The 21,371-nt window shown below is 45.7% G+C and overlaps 1 protein-coding gene across 1 annotated transcript in view; it reads left to right on the top strand.

Annotated features, from left to right (window-relative positions):
- Positions 1-20,290, top strand: part of LOC144511829 (prolargin-like) — a 31,694-nt gene extending 11,404 nt beyond the window's left edge. Inside the window, exons 2-3 of the mRNA XM_078242193.1 lie at positions 13,525-14,549; positions 18,285-20,290. Of these exons, the coding sequence (XP_078098319.1) occupies positions 13,544-14,549; positions 18,285-18,460 (1,182 nt within the window). The 5' untranslated portion in view covers positions 13,525-13,543 and the 3' untranslated portion in view covers positions 18,461-20,290. The remainder of the gene's footprint in view (positions 1-13,524; positions 14,550-18,284) is intronic.
- Positions 20,291-21,371: the final 1,081 nt, after the last annotated feature.

Here is a 21,371-nt window from a genome sequence, read left to right as displayed (position 1 = left end):
GCGCTACCCTCCTGATGCACGACAATCGAGCACAAGACACAAGGCTTCGGTAATTGAAGGCTTTTATTGTCTAACAATGGAACTATTTGAACACGAGTACACCATTCCAGACTGGAGGGGTCCCGCCCGAGCAGATGGTCTTATACCTCTCCCAGGAGGCGGGGCCCGACTGGGATGTGCCACAACAGCAACCACCACAGGTGTATTAATCCCACAGTGTCAACACCCTAGCCCAACAACAACATTAGAACAACCCCACAGTGTGAACACCCTAGCCCAACAACAACATTAGAATAACCCCACAGTGGTAACCAACAATGGTTCACCACATTCACCCCTCCTTTGAGAACAAAGGCCGGCGGGGTGCGAAAACAGACTATATATATATTTAAAAAATCAACAATCTACAAGTCCAGACGGTCTGGAGGACCGCACCGTCGTTGTGACCTCCTCAATACCGGCTGTGACACCGGAGCAGGTGCTTGCGGTGGCGTTCTCTCCAAAACAGCGTCCGGCTGTCCCCTCGAGGACTCACGGGCCGGTTGACCCTGATGAAGCGGTAGTACAGGGGATCCCGGTACCTTCTGCGATGGCGCCGATCTCCGAGTCTCAGGCAAGCTGTACAGTGGAGTATAACTGTTATGCACTGGTCCCGGTGCTGACCGCGCCACGTCCGGGGGAGAAATAAGAGATAGGGGATTCGTGACTGGGGGTATGGGAGCGACAGGAGTTGCTACGTCCCCTGCGGGCGCCAGGTCTCGGATCGAGACTGTGTCCTCTCGCCCGTCAGGATATGCCACATAGGCATACTGAGGGTTGGCGTGGAGGAGGTGGACCGGTTCGACCAAGGGGTCGGACTTGCGGGCCCTTACATGTCGCCGCAGAAGGACGGGTCCTGGGTACGTCAACCAGGCTGGTAAAGATATCCCCGAGGACGACTTCCGAGGGAATGAGAACATCCTCTCGTGGGGAGTAGCATTGGTTGCCGTACACAGGAGGGAGCGAATGGAGTGAAGCGCATTTGGGAGGACCTCCTGCCAATGGGAGACTGGAAGGCCTTTGGACTTCAGCGCCAATAGGACAGCCTTCCAGACTGTAGCATTCTCTCTTTCCACCTGTCCATTGCCCCTAGGGTTGTAACTCGTGGTCCTACTAGAGGCAATCCCGTATGAGAGCAGGAATTGCCTCAAGTCGTTACTCATGAACGACGAGCCCTTGTCGCTATGTATATAGCTGGGGTACCCGAACAGGGTAAAAAGATCACGGAATGCCTTGATCACCGTGGCAGTCGACGCGTCCGCACAGGGGACAACAAACGGGAACCGGGAGTACTCGTCTATGATGTTAAGAAAGTACACGTTCCGGTCTGTTGAGGGAAGGGGGCCCTTAAAATCCACACTCAGCCTCTCGAAGGGGCGAGTGGCCTTGACCAAATGTGCCCGGTCAGGTCGGTAAAAGTGCGGTTTGCATTCCGCGCAAATCCGACAGCTCCTTGTCACTGACCTGACATCCTCCACCGAGTAGGGCAGATTGCGGGCTTTGATGAAGTGGTAGAGCCGAGTGACCCCAGGATGGCACAGGTCATTATGGAGGGCGTTCAAGCGGTCCTCCTGCATAGTAGCGCATGTTCCGCGCGAGAGGGCATCCGAGGGCTCATTGAGTTTCCCTGGACGATACATAATATCGTAATTATAGGTGGAGAGCTCAATTCTCCACCGCAAGATCTTGTCATTCTTGATCTTGCCCCTCTGCGTATTATTGAACATAAACGCCATGGACCGCTGGTCTGTGATCAGGGTGAACCGCTTCCCCGCCAGGTAATGGCGCCAGTGTCTGACGGCCTCCACAATAGCCTGAGCCTCCTTTTCCACCGCTGAATGCCGAATTTCGGGACCTTGAAGGGTGCGGGAAAAAAACGCGACGGGCCTGCCTGTCTGGTTTAGTGTGGCGGCCAGGGCGAAATCAGATGCATCACTTTCCACCTGAAAAGGGATGGATTCATCCACCGCGTGCATCGTGGCTTTCGCAATGTCGCTTTTCAATGCCTTGAAGGCCAATTGGGCCTCTGGCGTGAGTGGAAAAGTCGTGGACGTAATAAGCGGACGGGCTTTGTCCGCGTAGTTGGGGACCCACTGCGCATAATAGGAGAAGAAGCCTAGGCATCTCCTCAGTGCTTTTGCGCTAGTGGGCAAGGGAAGTTCAGCAAGGGGGCGCATACGGTCGGGATCAGGGCCAATTACCCCGTTTTCCACTACGTATCCCAGGATGGCTAACCGGCGCGTACGGAATACACACTTCTCCCTGTTGTAGGTCAGATTCAGGCGAGATGCAGTGCGCAAAAAGTTCTGGAGATTTGTGTCATGGTCCTGCTGATCATGGCCGCAGATGGTGACATTATCCAGGTACGGGAAGGTAGCCTGCAGCCCGTTCTGGTCCACCATTCGATCCATAGCACGCTGGAAGACCGAGACCCCATTGGTGACACCAAATAGAACCCTAAGAAACTGATACAGACGACCATCCACCTCAAAAGCCGTGTAATGTCGGTCCTCTGGGCGGATGGGGAGTTGGTGGTAGGCGGACTTAAGGTCTATGGTGGAGAACACCCGATACTGCGCAATCTGATTGACCATATCAGATATGCGCGGGAGAGGATACGCATCCAGCTGCGTATAACGGTTAATGGTCTGACTATAGTCAATGACCATCCGGGGTTTGTTCCCGCTCTTAACCACCATGACCTGTGCTCTCCACGGACTAACGCTGGGCTGTATGATCCCTTCTTTGAGGAGCCGCTGAACCTCAGATCTGATGAAGATCCGATCTTCAGCGCTGTAACGCCTACCTTTAGTAGCGATGGGCTTGCAGCCTGGTACCAGATTCTTAAATAAAGAGGGTGTGGTGATCTTTAGTGTGGAAAGATTGCATGCAGGGCGCTTTGGACAATTTGGAGGCTGCGGCTGGTCCCCTACTGTCAGCGAAGGGAGTGGCCCACCGTACTGTAGGATCACACTCCTCATGTGGACCATAAAGTTTAGTCCGAGGAGAATTGGCGCGCAAAGATGCGGCAACACAAGGAGCCTGTATCGCTCGTAAATTGTGCCCTGCACTTTCAGAGTTACCACACAACGTCCTTGGATCGGTACAGACCGGGACCGTGATGCCATAGAAATTGTCTGTTTGGCAGGTAGAACCCGGAGTCCACACCTCTTTACAGTGTCAGGGTGAATAAAGCTCTCAGTGCTCCCGCTGTCAAACAGACAATAAACAGTACGACCATTTACCTTAATGTTCATCATTGAACAGTCAAGCCTGTGGTGCTTAGCCTGGTCCAGGGTGATCGACGCCACCGTTGGCCCTTGGACGTCACTGCAGGCAGCCGAGGTTGATGTTGAGGACCCCTGCTGGTCGCTCCTGGTCGTCGTCGACCAAAATGGCCGCCCCCATGAATCGCACATGGTTGAGGGCGCCAAGCGTAGCGACTCCTGGTGGTCATCCTCCTCCGACTCCGCCAACCACAATGGCGTCGTCCTGGGCTCGCACGTGGACGGACCTCGTGGGTACTGCGACGTCGATGGAGATGATCTCCGTTCTGGAGGGTCACAGGCTACACTGCCGTTCTTGGGCTTCGATCTGCAGACTTTCGCGTAGTGCCCCTTTTTACCGCATTGATTACAGACCACCGCTTTAGCAGGACACTTTTGCCGTGGATGCTTGGCTCCTCCGCAGAAATAGCACCGCGGGCCGCCTGGGGCTGCCGCCGCCGTCGGGTCGATATGGGAGCGCGAGCCCGTGGGGCAAGGAGGGATTTGTGACTGCTCCTGCCACGTTGTCTCCACGTGGTCCTCCGGATACAGGGCCAAGCTCTTCGACGCCGCCTCCAGCATTTCAGCCATCTCCATAGCTTGGGTCAGGTTGAGATTCCCCTTCTCCAACAGCTTGAGCCGGATGTACGAAGACCCTACCCCTGCCACAAACGCATCTCGGGCGAGGTCGTACATGTACTGCTCAGCCGACACAGCTTTGCAGTCACAGCCCCTGGCAAGCTGCAAGAGCTCAATGGCGTAATCCTCCATGGTTTCGCCCGACTGCCGACGCCGTGTAGCGAGGAGGTAACGAGCATGGATCTCGTTGGGAGGTCTCGTGTAGCGCTTTTTCAAAAGCTCGAGGGCCCTCGGGTAAGTGGTGGCCGCACGAATCGCGAGGTAGACAGTGTCGCTTACCCTCGCATGGAGGACCTGGAGTCTGTCGTTATCCGTGGTGACTGCTGCAGAGGCTGCCAGGTAGTCCTCGAAACACTTCAGCCAGTGGTCAAAGGTGTTAGAGGCGCCGACCGCACGTGGATCCAGCGTCAGACGCTCTGGCTTTAGCATTTGTTCCATACTCTCCTTTCCGTCGAGAGTTTCGTGTTAGACAATAAAATTGATGCACGACAATCGAGCACAAGACACAAGGCTTCGGTAATTGAAGGCTTTTATTGTCTAACAATGGAACTATTTGAACACGAGTACACCATTCCAGACTGGAGGGGTCCCGCCCGAGCAGATGGTCTTATACCTCTCCCAGGAGGCGGGGCCCGACTGGGATGTGCCACAACAGCAACCACCACAGGTGTATTAATCCCACAGTGTAAACACCCTAGCCCAACAACAACATTAGAACAACCCCACAGTGGTAACCAACGATGGTTCACCACACCTCCCCACCTGATTAAATACACCCACCACCAAATTTATCACTGGGGAGGGAATTAAATGCCACCTCTGGGAGAATATTTAATGGAGGTGACCAGGATCTCATCTGCCTGCGAGAAAGACAGTGGGAGTTCCACATCAATTCTGTTAGGAAAGGTCTGTCAAATCAAGTACCACTCAAATACAGGTGTAGCAGGGGTATTTATCCCAGATAAAATCAAGAACCCCCAAGAGCAGAAGTCCCACCCTTTGGGAGCTTCCAGCCTGCAGCTCTACTGAACAGTAGCCCCACCATGGAAACAGTGACTACTAATGGTAGGGCACCTACCTGAGGCTGGTATTGTCACACAGATCTAGTATTGGGGCCTCGCAGCAAGGGCACTCTGTGCATACCCTGCTTTCTAATGCTGGGTCTGTTGCCCCCTCGGCTATGGCTTGTCGTGCTGCCCACATCCCCACATGGTGAGCCACCCAGCTGCCACTCAGTTAATTCCAGCCGCAATGGTTTGAGGCCCTTTAATGGGCATTAATTGGCCAGTTAAGGGCCTAAACTGACAGCCGGGCAAGAAGGATGTCCACAGGCCTTCCCCCACAAACTTAATCAGCATGAAAGCACAACATTCCTGCCTGATTAAGTGCCCTTCTACCATCAAACTTGCCATGGGGGAGGGCATTAATTCCTGTCATAGAGTTTCCAATAGCACTGGGGGCAAGTGCGGCTAATAGTGCTGATGGAAACCAGTGCGAAAGGGAGAGAATCTTGATTCTCCCTACCCAAATTTATTTGCCATAGTTATATCCATCTCTTCCTACTGTTCAAGTTTTTTAACTGACCCTTGATGTCACCCCGCCCTCCATCTGTTTGGATGCAAGTGTGCCACAGATGGAAAGAATAAAAAATATATATTTTCAACATTTTAATCAGCTGCTTCAATCCAAAAATTATTAAATTGAAGGGAAAGGATTTTGCAGGGTAGTGGGGATAAGCCAGAAGAAGTGGGGCTAATTAGACAGCTCTTTCCAAGAGCCAACACAGGTATGATAGGCCAAATGGCCTCTTTCTGTGGTGTCTCATTTGTTGTGACTATCTAGTTCTTGGTTCAAGTATTTTGAAATATAACTTTTACTTTTTGGAATTAAAATTAAACTCTAAAAAAATGAGAAAAATGCAATTAAAGCAGCTTGGAGTTTATGGAACTTACAAGGTTTGAGCCATGTACCTTTAAGAGGTTAACAGCTAGAAAATTAATATCACAATGCAGCAGGAGAAATGGGGCAAAACCTTATTGTGGTGTTGGAGGTCTCACCTACCAGAGAGAAAGCTGGAATGAGACCCGCGGTGCCTCTTTTGATGAAGGCCCACTGAACCACATGCCAAGTTGGCAAGGCCACCGGTGGGCCATCCCCTGGAATCAACACCCTGGGGGTGGGAGTCCTGCCTAATGATGATGAGAGGCAGCAGTTCTCATGTTCAGCTGCGCCACTGGGGAGGTTGTGGCTGCTGCCAGAAGGACAGTCCCCAAGTCCCAGGATCAGGGATCAACCCCAGCTCCAGGTAAGTATTGTGGAGATTGGGGTTTTCACAGGTTATAGGGAGAGGGGTCAGGGCTGGTAGAAGCACTCCCCCTTCCAGATTTCTGGTTCCTCAATCAGACACTGAGTGTCTTTGAGAGCCACCCTGAGGTGATAAGCTGGCCCCCCAAATTATCTTTATCTCCCCTGCCTGTTGTGCAGACTGCATGGTGAAAAACCCACCCATCACTGGGTTAATACCAGTGGCATGGAAGGAGTCCAATAAGTGATCATTAATTGGCTATTTAAGGGCCTCAACTGGCAGTGGGTGTGAGGGAAGATGGATGCAGGCAGGAAGGTCAATCATGAGTCTTCCGACCAGAACTTAATTCTGGTGGAGCAGGGAAAGGGGGCAGGGAACAGAAGCAGGAAGATTATCTTGGTTGAAAAAAGTGAGAGTATTTACAATGGTCCTCACAGAGTGTTATGGTAAAGAAGCAATAAGTAAGTTAGTTTAGAAGTATTAGAAAAGTAGCCAGAACAAAGGACTGAGGCATCCGCAGTCAAAAGAAGATAAATGAATATTTTACCTCTGAGGATAGCTCAGCTGAGGAGAATGCTCCAAAGGACTGTGACATACTTATGTGCAGTCCCCGCAGAAGTAAATAACTTTAAGATTCATGTGCCTTATAAGAGAATTATCGGGGGACATAAGAAGTCAACATGAGTGCACAGCACATATAGTTATCAACCACACACAAAGACAGAAGGTCTGACATCATCTGTGGAGAGAGAGTAGAGCCAATGTTTCGAATCTGGATCTAGACTCAAAATATTGGCTCTACTCTCTCTCCACGGATGCTGTCAGACGGACTGAGATTTTCCAGCATGTTTCTGTTTTTGTTTCAGATTCCAGCATCCGCAGTATTTGACGTTTAGCTTAGTTATGAACCATATTATTAAGCTAATAGTGCTTGTTTTGTTTATAGTCTTTTATAGACATCAAAGTTGCTTTTGTTAAAAGAAAAGAAATCTTGTGGTTCAGTTCTATTGGTCAAAACAAGCTAATCTGATTTCTTATTCATGATAATGGTCCCTAACTGGATTGTAACATATATAATTATATGACATCAAGATTTAAAGAATTAAGAATGTTTAAGGAATGTAATGAAATATAGATATATAAAAATGTATAAACGAGTCATTAGATGATGGTCAATCTATTATATTCTGGCTTTAAATATTGAATAAATGCATAGGTATATAATTAACGAATTGGTTTTTTATTCAAGTTGCCTCACCACAGTGTTTATGAGCCTACATGTAATTATGATAAAGAAAGCATTACATTATTTTACACATGGCATTCTGCAATATTTTTTCCACAGTAATCTTTAAAATTAACTTTCCCTCTTGAATTATTCAATGACATTTATTCAACTCAGTGTATTTTAATAGCATTTCCATGTTAAGTGCTCATAAAAAGTTGCAGCAGGGAGATTACTAATTTCCTTCAAAACCACTAATTTGGCTGAGGAAAAGCTCCATTATGATAAAATTCCGAATAAACATTCCACAAGTGATGGTAATGTTTTTCGCAAAGGAAGCTCCTCGGCACTGTTGTACGAATATTTCTATGGAACAGTAATGATATAGTCATTCCAATCTACTGCTCCATAACTTCCTGGCTCCCCAGAGTCAGATTTACGGGCTACCCCAAAGATGCTCTGGGGAGTCCCTCTTGGAATTAAGGGTTTACCCAGCAATTGTCCAGAAGTGCTAACTTCCCCTGGACAACTGCACTGGCTGGGAATCATCCGACAACATTGTTAAGTTCGGATGGTTCTGTTAGTTACTGTAAAGGAGTATGAAGAAATAAAGCTACTTCTAACTTCAGTGTAACTAGATTAAATATCCAGACCGAGGTCTGCACATGACACATACCTGACCCCCCATGAGATCCCCACTTGCATCCTCCTCCCGCCCAAAAAATGTACCCCTCCCATGTTATCCCCAGCTGTCACCCTCACAGGATTCCTCCCCAACCCCACCTACCCAAATGGACCCGTCCAAACCTGACTCGACACCGCCTCCCCACCCGTACCCCCCCGTCCCACGCCCTGACATGACCCAGCTCCCATCCCCCCGCCGATCTGGCCCACACCCCTCCCTCACTGACCCGATCTCCACTCCAACCCAAACCAGCCCTATCCTCCCGAACCCACTTGATCCCCACCCTCCCAATCCAACCTGCCTGACCGATTCCCACCCACCACCCCAGATCCAATCCAATCTTCCAGGGCAAGGAAGTGTCTAATTTAATTGAAAATCGTATTGCGCTTTTAATAACAAGTATAAAGTATAGTTGTAACAATTGTAAAAAAAATTTGCAATTCCAGAGCACTTTTCATGATGTTCAGATGTCCCAAGATGCTTTATGGACCAATGGAGTAATTTTCAGTTGTTGTCTTTGTTGCAATGTAGAAAATGGAGCATCAAGTTCCCACCAACAGTAGTGAAATAAATAACCTGTTAAGCTCTTTAAGGAATTGGCTGAGGGACAAATGTTGTCATTTATTCAGCAATAACACATATTATAAAATTTTCCAGTGATATCACAAATGGCTAGAGTCCATTTCTGTGCAGTGCAGCAAAAGCAGAAGATGCTGGAAAATCTCAGTAGGTCTGACAGCATCTGCGGAGAGAGACTAAATCCAATGTTTCAAGTCTGGATGACCTTTTGTCAGAGTTGAAGACAAAGAAAAGAAGATGAGATTTATACTGCGAGCATGGTGGGGCCGGGGGTGGGGTGGGTAGGGGGTGGTTTTGTAATTGATCGAGGTGTCACAGACAAAAAGACAAAGTGAATGTAAATGGTGATGATAAACGCTAGGAATGGTGCTAATAGTGTCCATTAATAGATCGGAATGTATAAATGGAAGAACAAAGGTGCAGAGTGTCAAAGGGCGAACCTGAGGCATGTGGCAGATGACCTCATTTCTCTCTGAAGTATTGGATATAATTAGTCTAACATGCAAAGATAAAAATTGACAGAAAATGAACAGAAGTAACATACTGCTGATGCAGTCAGTCTGGACACACTGTGCTAATAGACACAAACTTGGTGCGGCCAATTCCCTATCCTAATCTTCATGCTATTGACAGCAGCCTGGTAAAAATGCATGAAATTTGAATTCTTGTTTCAGCTGTCCTCTTATTGAGATATAGAATGTTTACTTCATAACTCATTATCTTGAGATGAACAGGCTGCCACTGACATTTTGGCTTCCCCCGCCACCGCCGCCATTACTTATTGAGTAAAGGCACCACCCAATGTAGACCCAAGCTGTACAGTCTTGTCAGTATTTTCTGTTTTAATTTCAGTTCTCCAGCATCTGCAGTGTCTAGTTAATGGTGCCTCTCTCCACCTTTGGATGGCACGGTGGCACAGTGGTTAGCAGGGCTGCCTCACAGCACCAGGAACCAGGTTCAATTTCTGGCTTGGGTCACTGTCTGTGTGGAATCTACACGTTCTCCACATGCCTGCGTGGGTTTCCTCCGGGTGTTCCGGTTTCCTCCCACAGTACAAAAGACATGCCGGTTAGGTACATTGGCCATGCTAAATTCTCCCTCAGTGTATCCGAACAGGCGCCGGAGTGTGGCAACTCGGAGATTTGCACAGTAACTTCAGTGCAGCGTTAATGTAAGCCTACTTGTGACTATAATAAATGAGCATTAAACTTTAAATCTTTTCTGACCTTGGCTCAACACAACTGGAGGATGCCAGCAGCAGTAAGCTGCCAAGGGGATGATAGAGAGTGCACCATGTTAACATAAATCCCATTTTTATTCTGTGTGTCGAATAACCTCAGCAGTTTCCAAAGGTCCTGAGTGATGCACCAGATGCTCTTATTTCTCCTCTGACCAAGAATGATACCGTTCTACAGAGAATGGAATCCTTCAGTGTAAACTGAACCCTTTAGTGCAGGACCAGGAGGAATTAATCAGTCTAAGTTAGTGAAGGAGTGAGATCATTTGGAAAGCAATATTAAAAAATCCGTCATCATGCCACAAGTGCTGAACTGTACCCAACGATTTGGATTTGGGAAAGCTTACTACCGCAATTCCTGCTCAATATGTTTTAGGCATGTGTGAGATGTCTGTGCCATGCTTCTTCAGTATTTTTGGGTTTTTTTTGCATATTTAGCAAGGCTTCTCAACTGTTTGAAAGCAAAGCTTGGTTATTATTGTGTACAATATTATTGTGTACCAGCACTCCATGTGTTAGGCTCCCCACTCCACCAGTTTAACATGCATGTTAATCCCAATGAAAACAAACTCCTCTGTTAAAATCTCAGAGAGAAGGGATTAATAAAAACTTATTTGTTTTCATTGGTAATATCAGAGAGTAATTTATAATCTTAAAAAAGAATTCCATCCTGTGGCACGAGGGAACAAGACATCAGAGCAATATACTCCATTGTGAATCTGGTCTTTGTTGGGGCACTATGGTTGGAGTTCCACTCTGCACTGAACTGTGGTGCACCTGAACTTGGAGTGATTGATCCTTCACAGGGCGTCTGGAATGGAAAGTGTTTCCTACTGCAAAGTCATTTAAAGAAAAGAAAATCAATCTCTTACATTGAACAGAACCTGCTATAGATAGGTTCCCCCCCCCACCCCCCCTTATAGTAAGACCATAGTGAGGGTGGCACGGTGGCACAGTGGTTAGCACTCCTGTCCCACAGTGCCAGGGACCTGGATTCAATTCCAGCCTCGGGTCACTGTCTGTGTGGAGTCTGTACATTCTCCCTGTGTCTACGTGGGTTGCCCCCGGGGGCTCCGGTTTCCCCCCACAGTCCAAAGATGTGCAGGTTTAGCCATGCTAAATTGACCGTAGTGTCAGGGGATTAGTAGGGTAAATATGTGGGTTACGGGAATAGACCTGGGTGGAATTGTAGTTGGTGCAGACTCGATGGGCCAAATGGCCTCCTTCTGTACTGTAGAGATCCTATGATTTTATGAGACTGACTATAAAAATGTACGTGGGCTGATTGCGTTCTTTAATTCTGGCATTGAAAGGAATGGGCTAATACTCGGCTACTCGGCTACATTATGGCACGGTGGTACACTGGGGGGTGGCATGGTGGCACACAGGGGGAGTGGCACAGTGGTAAGTACTGCTGCCTCACAGCCCCAGGAACCTGGTGGGCCTGGGTAAAATGCTCTGCCAGAGCAGACTCAATGGGTCAAATGGTCTCCTTCTGCACTGTAGGGATTCTATGGTTCTATTTGAATGTACAGCCAAAGAACATGAAGTCTGCAATTTTTTTTTGAGGATGCTGTGGAACAGCAGCATTTGTATCTTTGTCCCTTTGAATTCACCAATGAGATGCCTTATCTTTGCTGGTTGACCCTGGAGAGTGGTCCAGGAGAACATAATGCTTGTTTTCTTCGAGGATCAGACTACTCGAGCATTGTTAGAGCCTACTAACTTGCTTGAAAGTAAGTCAATATCCACACTTCACTCTCATAAGGAAATCTTTCCACCAAAATTATCCTTCAGCATAGAAGCCGAGGCCAAATCTTCAGAACTTCTCCAGCTTCAGAATTCCAAACAAGAATTTTGTCTGGATTTGGATTCATTCCACTGCTGAAAATGGCATTGTATTTTTTCTTACACTGACACATTCTTCACATTGCCTACGGCTGAGTAGGGTCCCACTGAAGAGAGTGTGGTGATGTTACCTCAGCCTACAGAATGTGGTGTCAAGAAATCATATCTTTATCATTTCCAACAATGTCTGTAGAAATTTCACCATCCTTCCTCTTGTCATCCAGATTTGTTTGAATCTCAGATATTGGGCGGAATTCTTTGGCCTCTCACGCCCCGCCGCAGCAGCCTGAGAGGATGGACAATTTGGCACTCATCCAGATCTCTGTTCACTGCAGCGGGATGGGAGATCCCACTGGAGTGAACGGCTGGAGAATGCCCCCCATTGTATACTTTCTTTGTCCTCGATGCAACTGTGAGCAATTCTTTGTTGAAAGTACTTTGCACAGAGTTTTTTTGTCCTGGCCCACCATAGGAATCACAGTGGGTGGGATAGGACCATGCAAAGGTCCGTTGACCTCAAGCAGGATTTTCCAATCTTGGGGCAATTGCGGTCGGAAAATCCCACCCTATGTCTTCTCAGGTCTCTCCCCAGTGTGCTAAAAGGGAGCCTAAGATTCCTGAGCGAATGCTAGTCTATCCTTTTCCCATTCAAGAGACTGCAAGTGTTGATACCCTTCAACCCTCTTTCTTTCCCTCTTTCTTGGTTCAATTGTTCATTGAAAAGCTTCCATGTTCTTTACACCAGTTGCCATGGAGTTCATATCCTAGATGCCAGAATCTTGGAAAGCTGCTGTCCCACCCCACCAATGATGAGGCCCTCCAGGGAACAAATGAGAGCCCACATGTATCCACAACATCCTCCCAGACAGCTGAGAACACTGTAGGGGATTGACTCCTACAACTATGACTTGACGGTGGTGGGGGTGTGGAGTTGGAGCTGGACGGAATCTGTAACTCTAAAGGATGCTACAGAAGTTTGAGAAAGTAGTAATGTCATTAGTTTAATATTGGTATTAAAGCAGTTGACATTACAGTTAGAGGGAGGTGTAGTATAATGGGTTAATAGTCATGGTAATGAGTTAATGATGAGTTTTCAAGAAGCAGTTGGATATAGCATTTGAGGTGAAGGGGATCAAAGGATATAGGGGGAAAACAGGATCAGGCTATTAAGTTGGATGACCAGCCATGATCATAATGAATGCTGGAGCAGGCTCAAAGGGCCGAATGGCCTCCACCTCCTCTTATTTTCTATGTAACAGTGGCATCAGCAATCATGTGTTACTGATGGAAGCAGATGGAATAGTCTGTCCTCAAGAGAGATGCCATGAAACCTATCTTGTATATTATATTAACAAAGTAGTTTTGAAACAACCAGCTTGGGTTAGACTAGAGTTACTCATGGTAAGAGGGAAAGCTTTCCTGTTTAGGTTAGGCCAAAAGAACAACCCACAAAACATTATGCACAATCCTTCTGCGACCATCAAACCCTGGAATGGAACTTGAACTCAAGGCCTCCAGGCTAAAAAGCAAGAGTGCTACTAATTCAGCTAACCCTAACTCTAACTCTAACCCTAACCCTAACCTCTTTTTGTAAGTTTTGTAAGGCATAGTTCAGGCTCTAGTTTTCAATTGTATCTCTGCTTTTAGCTAATCGTCGTGTTGGATACAAAATATTTCTAGCAACTGTGATTTCTTTTGCAGGAACAAGTTTAACTGGATCATGACTCATTTCGGATACATACTTTCCATTTGTCTTATTCTGACCACGGTTGTCCATTGCCAGCAGCGTCAACCCAAACCCAGGCGTCCGAAGCCCTCAAAGCCCCCTAAGCTTCCCAAGCCTCCCAAGCCACCCAAACCTCCAAAGCCCGGAAAAGCAGTGGCCATTGATCCTACAGAACCAAGTCATGTTACAACACTTCCACCACCTCTACCGCCAGGTCCAATGTCAATGTTCCCGGACTGCCCTAGAGAGTGTAACTGTCCTCCTGACTTTCCCAATGCACTCTACTGCGACAGCCGCAATCTAAGAATTGTCCCCATCATTCCATCCAGGATCCATTATGTCTATCTCCAAAATAACTTCATAGAGAGTCTCCCTGAACGGGCTTTTAGGAACGCGACTGAAATCAAATGGATCAATTTGGACAACAACAGAATTTCCAACCAAAAGCTTGATAAGGAGGTTTTTAACATTATGAGCAAGCTTCTCTTTTTGTACATGGATAGAAATAAGTTGAATGGAGTTCCACCAAATCTCCCACCTAGCCTGGAGCAACTTCGTCTGTCTAGAAATCAAATCTCCAAAATCCCGTCGGGCACCTTTAGCAAGATGGAGAACCTCACCTTGCTTGACCTCCACCACAACAAGCTATCTGATGGCGTCTTCAACAAAAATACATTCAAAGGTCTCAAAAACCTAATGCAGCTCAATTTAGCTCACAATTCCTTGAAGAAAATGCCTCCGACTGTCCCTCAGCATATCTTCCAACTTTTCTTGGATAAGAATCAAATCAAGGAAATACCTGATAACTATTTCAAGGGTTTAAACCATTTGGCCTTTTTAAGGCTGAATTTCAACCAGTTAACAGACCAAGGTATCCCCAATGGTCTTTTTAATGTATCAACTCTCCTGGATCTCCACCTGTCCAACAACAAACTCAATTCTATACCGATGTTTAATACGAAGCTGGAACACCTGCATCTCAGCTACAACCACATTGAAAGTAAGTTCTCATATTTTGTCTGCAGGTTCCATTTTTTACTGTTGCATTTTATCATAGAGTACAGTAATCTGTACTGTATAATACGACACGATGGCACAGTGGTTAGCACTGCTGCCCCACAGCACCAGGGACCTGGGTTTGATCCCTGGCTTGGATCACTGTCTGTGTGGAGTTTGCATGTTCTCCCCGTGTCTGTGTGGGTTTCCTCTGGGTGCTCCGGTTTCCTCCTACAGTCCAAAAGACATGCAGGTTAGGTGCATTGGCCAGGATAAATTCTCCCTCAGTGTACCCGAACAGGCGCCAGAGTGGGTGACTAGAGGATTTTCACAGTAACTTCATTGCAGTGTTAATGTAAGCCTACTTGTGGCACTAATAAATAAACTTTGAAACTGATCTATTCTGAATTAGGAAGAATTTACTTTCAGATATCTGTGAAACTATCGACAACAAACCTTTAATTATCTAGAGCGTCAAAGACATTGCGTGGGATTCTCTATCTCGTTCGCCCTGCATCCCTGCTGCCAGTGAAAATGGAGAATTTGGCGCTCAGCCAAATCTCCATTCACTCCACCAGAGAATTCCAAATGCGGGCAAAGTCAGAGGTTTCTGGCAACTGCCTTTTAGCTGTTAATTCCAATTGGCTGATTATTCAAATTATATGACCACTAAATTACCATCTTAATGACTGATTTATACCTAGTAAGTCAATTATTTTAATGCAAGATGGAAATGATAAGGAGTTGACAAGTTGCTTTTGTTGATGTTGATTCATTATTGCACAAGATTGCCGACAATATCACAGGACAGCCATGTGTTCCGGCTGTTCCTTCATTCATGAGAAAGCTACATAACAGCCATTTTTACAGTATTGGTTAACGACACTGCATATCTTGCTCAAACATCCCTCAAATCCTGTATTTACCTTGAAATTCAAACCCCCCTTCATTGAGGTCCTAAAATATTATCTAAGAAGTCAGACATCCATATAAGGTATCTTCAATTTATATGTGTAGATATAAATCTGAACACTTTTCAATTTATGTTCAGAATGCTTTTGAATTTATGTATACAAAGCATTCGAATTAATATATTAACCTCTGTGTCATTAGGGTGACCATTCATCTGGTTTTGCGCTGGACAGTCCAGTTTCTAGCCACTGTTCAGTATCTGATAGCTTTGTGTCTGGTATTTCATTCCTTTATATACTTACTTAAGCATAGCACTGGCAGCGGCCTGTTCTCATTTCTTTCCCCATCTGCAGTAGGCTCAAAGCAACTTGGCCACAGAAAACAGATAGAGTTTTTCCCATTTCCCAGATTCCACACATTGACTGAGATTTTCCAGCCTGAGTTTTCCAGCAGGGGAGGCAGGTCATCATTGACCAGTAGGTTCCATGTGCGGTGTCACTAACCAACACTGTAGGCATGGATGAGTTACATTGCTTTCTCACGAATGAAGAAACAGCCAAAACTCATGGCTTGACTGTGATGTTGTCAGAGGGCCATTGCCTTCGAAAAGGAAGATCCTGTTGGCAGCCAATAGCGAGCGCCACCGCCATTGGAAAACCCGCTATGGGGTGAGTGGGGGTTTGCTGGAAAATCCTGGCCAATATCTCTCAAGCTGCGATGGATCCTTATGTGTAATGATATCATCCCCTAGTGTGATGATGTTGTCCTGTAGATGATGATGGTAATGCCACCCACTCACCTGTGTGATGACATCATCTCTGTGCGTCACAATGACATTTGGTATTTGTGACCATTGGCAGCAGGCACTCTCTGAGTCATTGAATTAATCAACTGAAGACAATTCAAGTTCAAAGGGGTCAGAGGGTAAGGAGAATTTGTGCAGGGCATGCAGACATAATTCAGTCTGCATTTTCAGAATTCTGTCCTTCTTTTCATATTGTAATTTCACAAGGTTTAAAGCAATTTTGGAACAAACGAAGCACATTGGATTATAGGATGGAGTGGGATTTCATAGAATAGAATCACAGAATCCCTAGTGTGGAAGGCCCATCGAGTCTGCACTGCTTCTCCAAGGGCATTTCCCCCTATCACTGTTACCCCACATATTTACCCCGCTAATCCCCCTAACCTACACATTTTGGGATACTAAGGGGCAATATAACATGGCCAATCCACCTAATCTGCACATATTTAGACTCTGGGAGGAAACTGGAGCACCCAAAGGAAACCCACGCAGACACGGGGAGAACGTGCAAACTCCACACAGTCACCCAAGGTTGGAATTGAACCCATATCCCTGGCACTGTGAGGCTAATCTCTGTGCCACCAGTTTACAGGGTAGAACAAGCCATCCGGCCCAACCAGTCAATGCCAGTCTTTATGCTTCACTTGAGCCTCCTTCTATTTCTCCTCCTCTAAATCAATCACTATAGCCCAAAATTCCCTTTCCTTCATATATTTGTCTTGCTTCTCTTACATGCATCCACATTGGTTGCTTCAACCACTCGCTGTGTTAGTGTGTTCCAACTTCTCACTATCTCTTTGGGAACATAAATCTTGTTGAATATTGATGGCCTCTGGTTATGGTCTCCCCCACAAGAGAAAATATTATCCACTCCATCAAAATCTCTCATAGTTTCAAGTCCTGCATATGATGTCACCCCTCAGCTTTCTTTTTTTAAGAGAAAAGAGACCCAAATTGTCAATCCTTTCCTGACATGCATAGTTGGTTGTCACACGAATGTTCCTCTGCACTGCATGGATGAGAAGCTGGGAGGTACAAAACTGAGGTACATTACACTGCCACCAATGGAAGGATGGTGTAATTACAGCATGACTGATTGACATAGACAACTGCCCCCATAAAAGTGGATTTGATTTGACTTGATTTGATTTATTAATGTCACATGTATTGATGTACAGTGAAAAGTATTGTTTCTATCATGCTATACTGACAAAACACACTGTTCATAGGAGAGAAGGAAAGGAGAGAATGCAGAATGTAGTGTTACAGTCATAGCTAAGGTGTAGAGAAAGGTCAACGGAATATAAGATAAGTCTATTCCTCTTTTGGTCAACTGAGTATAAGGTAAGTCCATTGGAGTTTAAAAGATTTAGAGTAGAGTTTTAAAAGCATAGAGTGAGAGTAAAAGATAGAATTATTCTAGGGATAGCTTGCAAAAGCCGCCTTTTTCCAGCACCATCTTGAACCTAAGAGACACAGGAATTTATGGAAAAGATTGATTCAGGAAGCACATGTGGACCAGAATTTTACTGTCCCGCCCGCCACGTGAATCGGAGTAGGTGAGGGGTGGACCATGGAAAGGTCCGTTGACTTTGGGCAGGATTCGGGATGAGCAAGGCTGTAAAATTCCATGCATGGTTTTCAGAATATATTATCCACCCTATCAAAATCTCTCATAATTTTGAGTCCTGTATATGATGTCACCTTCCCCCCCCAGCTTTTTTTTTAAGAGAAAAGAGACCTAACTTGCTAATTCTTTCCTTACGTGTATTATTGGCAGTCACATGTTTCTCTACACTGCAGGATGAGGAGCTGGGAGGTACAAATCTCAGGTGTCACACTGCCACCAATGGAAGGATGGTGTAATTACAGCGTGACTGGTTGACATAGACATATGTCCCCATAAAAATGGACACAGGAATTTATGGAAAAGGTTGTTGCAGGAAGCACATGTGGACATATGGTTTTTGAAATATAAATTAAATGTTAATATTAAAGTTACTTTTGTTTTCTTCCTTTCAGAAATCAATGGAACTGAAATCTGCCCATGTCCCCTCGATAACATTGCTTTACATGCGCATGACATGGAAATGATACCACGCCTTCGATATCTACGGTTGGATGGGAATGCGCTGGCGCCCCCAATACCAATGGACATAAGGATGTGTTTTAGACTTCTGCAGGCAATAGTGGTTTGAAAGCCAGATCCCTGCAAATTCTTTTTTCCCCCCCTCTTTAACCAGAGCCAATTTTTTAAAATAGGGCCGTCAGTCCAGCTTTCTTTCTGTCAGATTATTGCTATGATTGTGTTAAATGGTCAGGCACAGAGTACCTGCAGAAACAGCTTCTTCCCTTTCAGAATAGCATTATTTCCATTCGGACGCCAAAGGTCGGAACTGATCCAAGGGGGTCATCACGCCTGTGTTAAACATGCTATTGTGCACGCAACCTTCTGCCCCACAGGAGAAGTATCAAAAAGAAAGACAAGACCAACTGATCTATTCAGTCTGTCGCATATAGACATGGCTCAACCTTCATACATGCCAACCAATCCTGAAAGAGAACAGGAAAAAACAAGGTTAATTAAACGTTAGTAATATTTAGAAAGAGAAAGCATTGTAACTGTTACGAATCTTGAACCTACAGAACACAGCTAGAAATTCACTGTGATTTCCTTTCTGATTCTCAAGTTCTCCAATCATAGCGTGTATTGGGTCTGAGTAATATTTTTAAGTACTCTTGCGGTGTTAAGACTATGCACAAACAATGACCTATTTTCTCCTGCTGTGGTGCAGACCACAAGAATCCATAAGCACCATGTCTTTCTCATCTGGTTTCTGTTTCTGGTAGAAGCTCAGTTGCCACTTTCTCTGTGAGGTCGCTGTGTAATGCTCTGCTAATCAATGCTGGAAATGTTTCAATCCATTCCTGCTTTTCTCTTTCTAATTTGTTGCCTATTTGGCCTCACTTCTCAATTTAAAACAATTAAGGGATGAATGGGCTTCCATGTAAATTGAACGATCCAAGAGCTGGGCTGGGGCTAACAGCAGAATTCTATCTTGTTTGTAAGTCCACCAATGACATAGAATTTTAATGCAAGGCAATGAAGGTTTCAGAAGCAAAAATACATCATTAGCAGCTATCTGTGGTTTATTTGGTCCCACTAAAGGGTTTTGCCATTACAAATTGTTTACACTGTGTAGCTTTACCCTGCACACAGACTTAATATTTCACGCACAGCCAGTTACTGATCATCAGCCTACAGGCTGTTGAAATTGTGCTGACTTTGAAATGACTAAATAGTCATTTTTGTCCCTTCACAGCAGCTGGTTGCATTGATGTAAAACTAATAGACAGGATAATAGCAGACATAATTGTCACTTCCAAGATTCATTAGTAGGAGATCCAGAAAGGAAGGACGAAATTAGTGTTTGTAGCATAATTCAAACATGTTAAATTGGATCTATTTTGCATTCTGCTCGTTTGCTCCAATTTATTTAAAGTCTGTTTGTCCTCGTGCGGCTGAGTCCGTCAGCCTCCTGAGCCACATCCGTGATGGCGTGAGCACTACAGTGAGCAATGATCCCTAACCCTAACGCAATCTTCACAAACTACAAGATGTGAGGCTCATACTCCCTGGGGTCTACCAGCAAGCCAGTGGTGAGGGTATTTCACTTGTCTCTTGCTTTGCGCTGTGCATACTTTTCACAAACTCAAAAGTTTGCAGATTCAGGAAGAGAAATCTAGGTATAAAATGTATAGGTGAGTACAATAGAAGGAATAAAATAGGGAGCAGTTCCTTATTTGCATATACCTTTTCAATTATTCATGTCCAGTAATGAACAGCCCTGCATTCATCCTAAACTAAGAGGTACTATTGGAAGGTGCAGGGATCCAGAATAATGCTTCAGGATATGAGAAGAATGTACTTGTTTCAGCTTGCAAATATTATTATCTTCTTGAAACTAGAAAATATACATTTTGCATTAGCAGTGATACGTGTCTTCAATAAAACTGGTTTGATATAGGCTGGCTTAGATTTTGTGTCTACAAGCAAAGTTCCAGACTTTGCTCTGGTCTGGTTCAATTTATTAAAATGTAATTCTCAGAATATCATTGTTGATAGCAAGGCCGTTATTTATTGCCCATCATATCATTGCTCATGTGAAGGTTGTGGTGAGCCTTTTGGCAATCTAATAGGTGAGAGGATCTCCAAAATACTATTAAGCATGGAGCTCCAAGGTTCAAATCTGGTAACGATGAAGGAACAGAAATATATATGCCCAAGTTGAGATGGGATGTGATTTGGAGAGGGGGCTTGGAGTTTGTAGTGTTCCCATGCACCTGCTGCCTTGTATTTCAAGGTCGAAGAAGCTGGGGGTGCCAATTTTGGCAGTGGAGGCAGCCCGTCATTGGCCAGCGATGGGATCCTCCGCTCCTAACACTATCAACAGGTTTCCTGTTGTTGGCACCCTCTGTCACTGGGGAACCCATGGTAGAGGATCGCCATTGGTGGGAATCGAAAGATCCTGCCAGTGGGAAGGGCTAGAAACTACTGCCCTGTGGTGCATCCAAGGAAGTGTCGGCAGGTTTCTGCAGTGTGTCTTTTGTAGTAATTTTGTAGAGGTTGTAGTCCAAAGATGTGCCGGTTAGGTTGATTGGCTATGCTAAAATTGCCCCTGAGATGCATAGGTTAGAGGGATTAGTGGGTAAAATATGTAGGGGTATTGGGGTAGGGCCTGGGTGGGATTGTGGTCGGTGCAGACTCGATGGGCCGAATGGCCTTTTTCTGTACTGTAGGGTTTCTATAATTTCTATAATTTCTAGTATGCCAATGGTGGGAGTGAATATTTAAGGTGGTGAATGGGATGCAAGTTAAACAGACTGCTCTGTCCTGGATGATACTGAACTGCTTGCATGCTACTGTAGCTGCGCTCATCCAGATAAGTGAGGGGAAGTCCATAACAATCCTGATTGTGACTTGCTGATGGTGTAGTGGCTTTAGGGAATCCAGCAATGAAACATTCATTGTAAAATGCCTAGCTCCTGACCTGCTCTGGTGACCATGAACTTGTCAAGTTCAATTTCTGATCAATGGCAACCCATAAC

This window comes from Mustelus asterias, chromosome 25, assembly GCF_964213995.1.
Source record: "Mustelus asterias chromosome 25, sMusAst1.hap1.1, whole genome shotgun sequence".
Classification (NCBI taxonomy): Eukaryota; Metazoa; Chordata; class Chondrichthyes; order Carcharhiniformes; family Triakidae; genus Mustelus; species Mustelus asterias.
The sequence above is the reverse complement of the archived record's forward strand: the minus strand, read 5'-3'. Positions and strand labels throughout refer to the sequence as shown.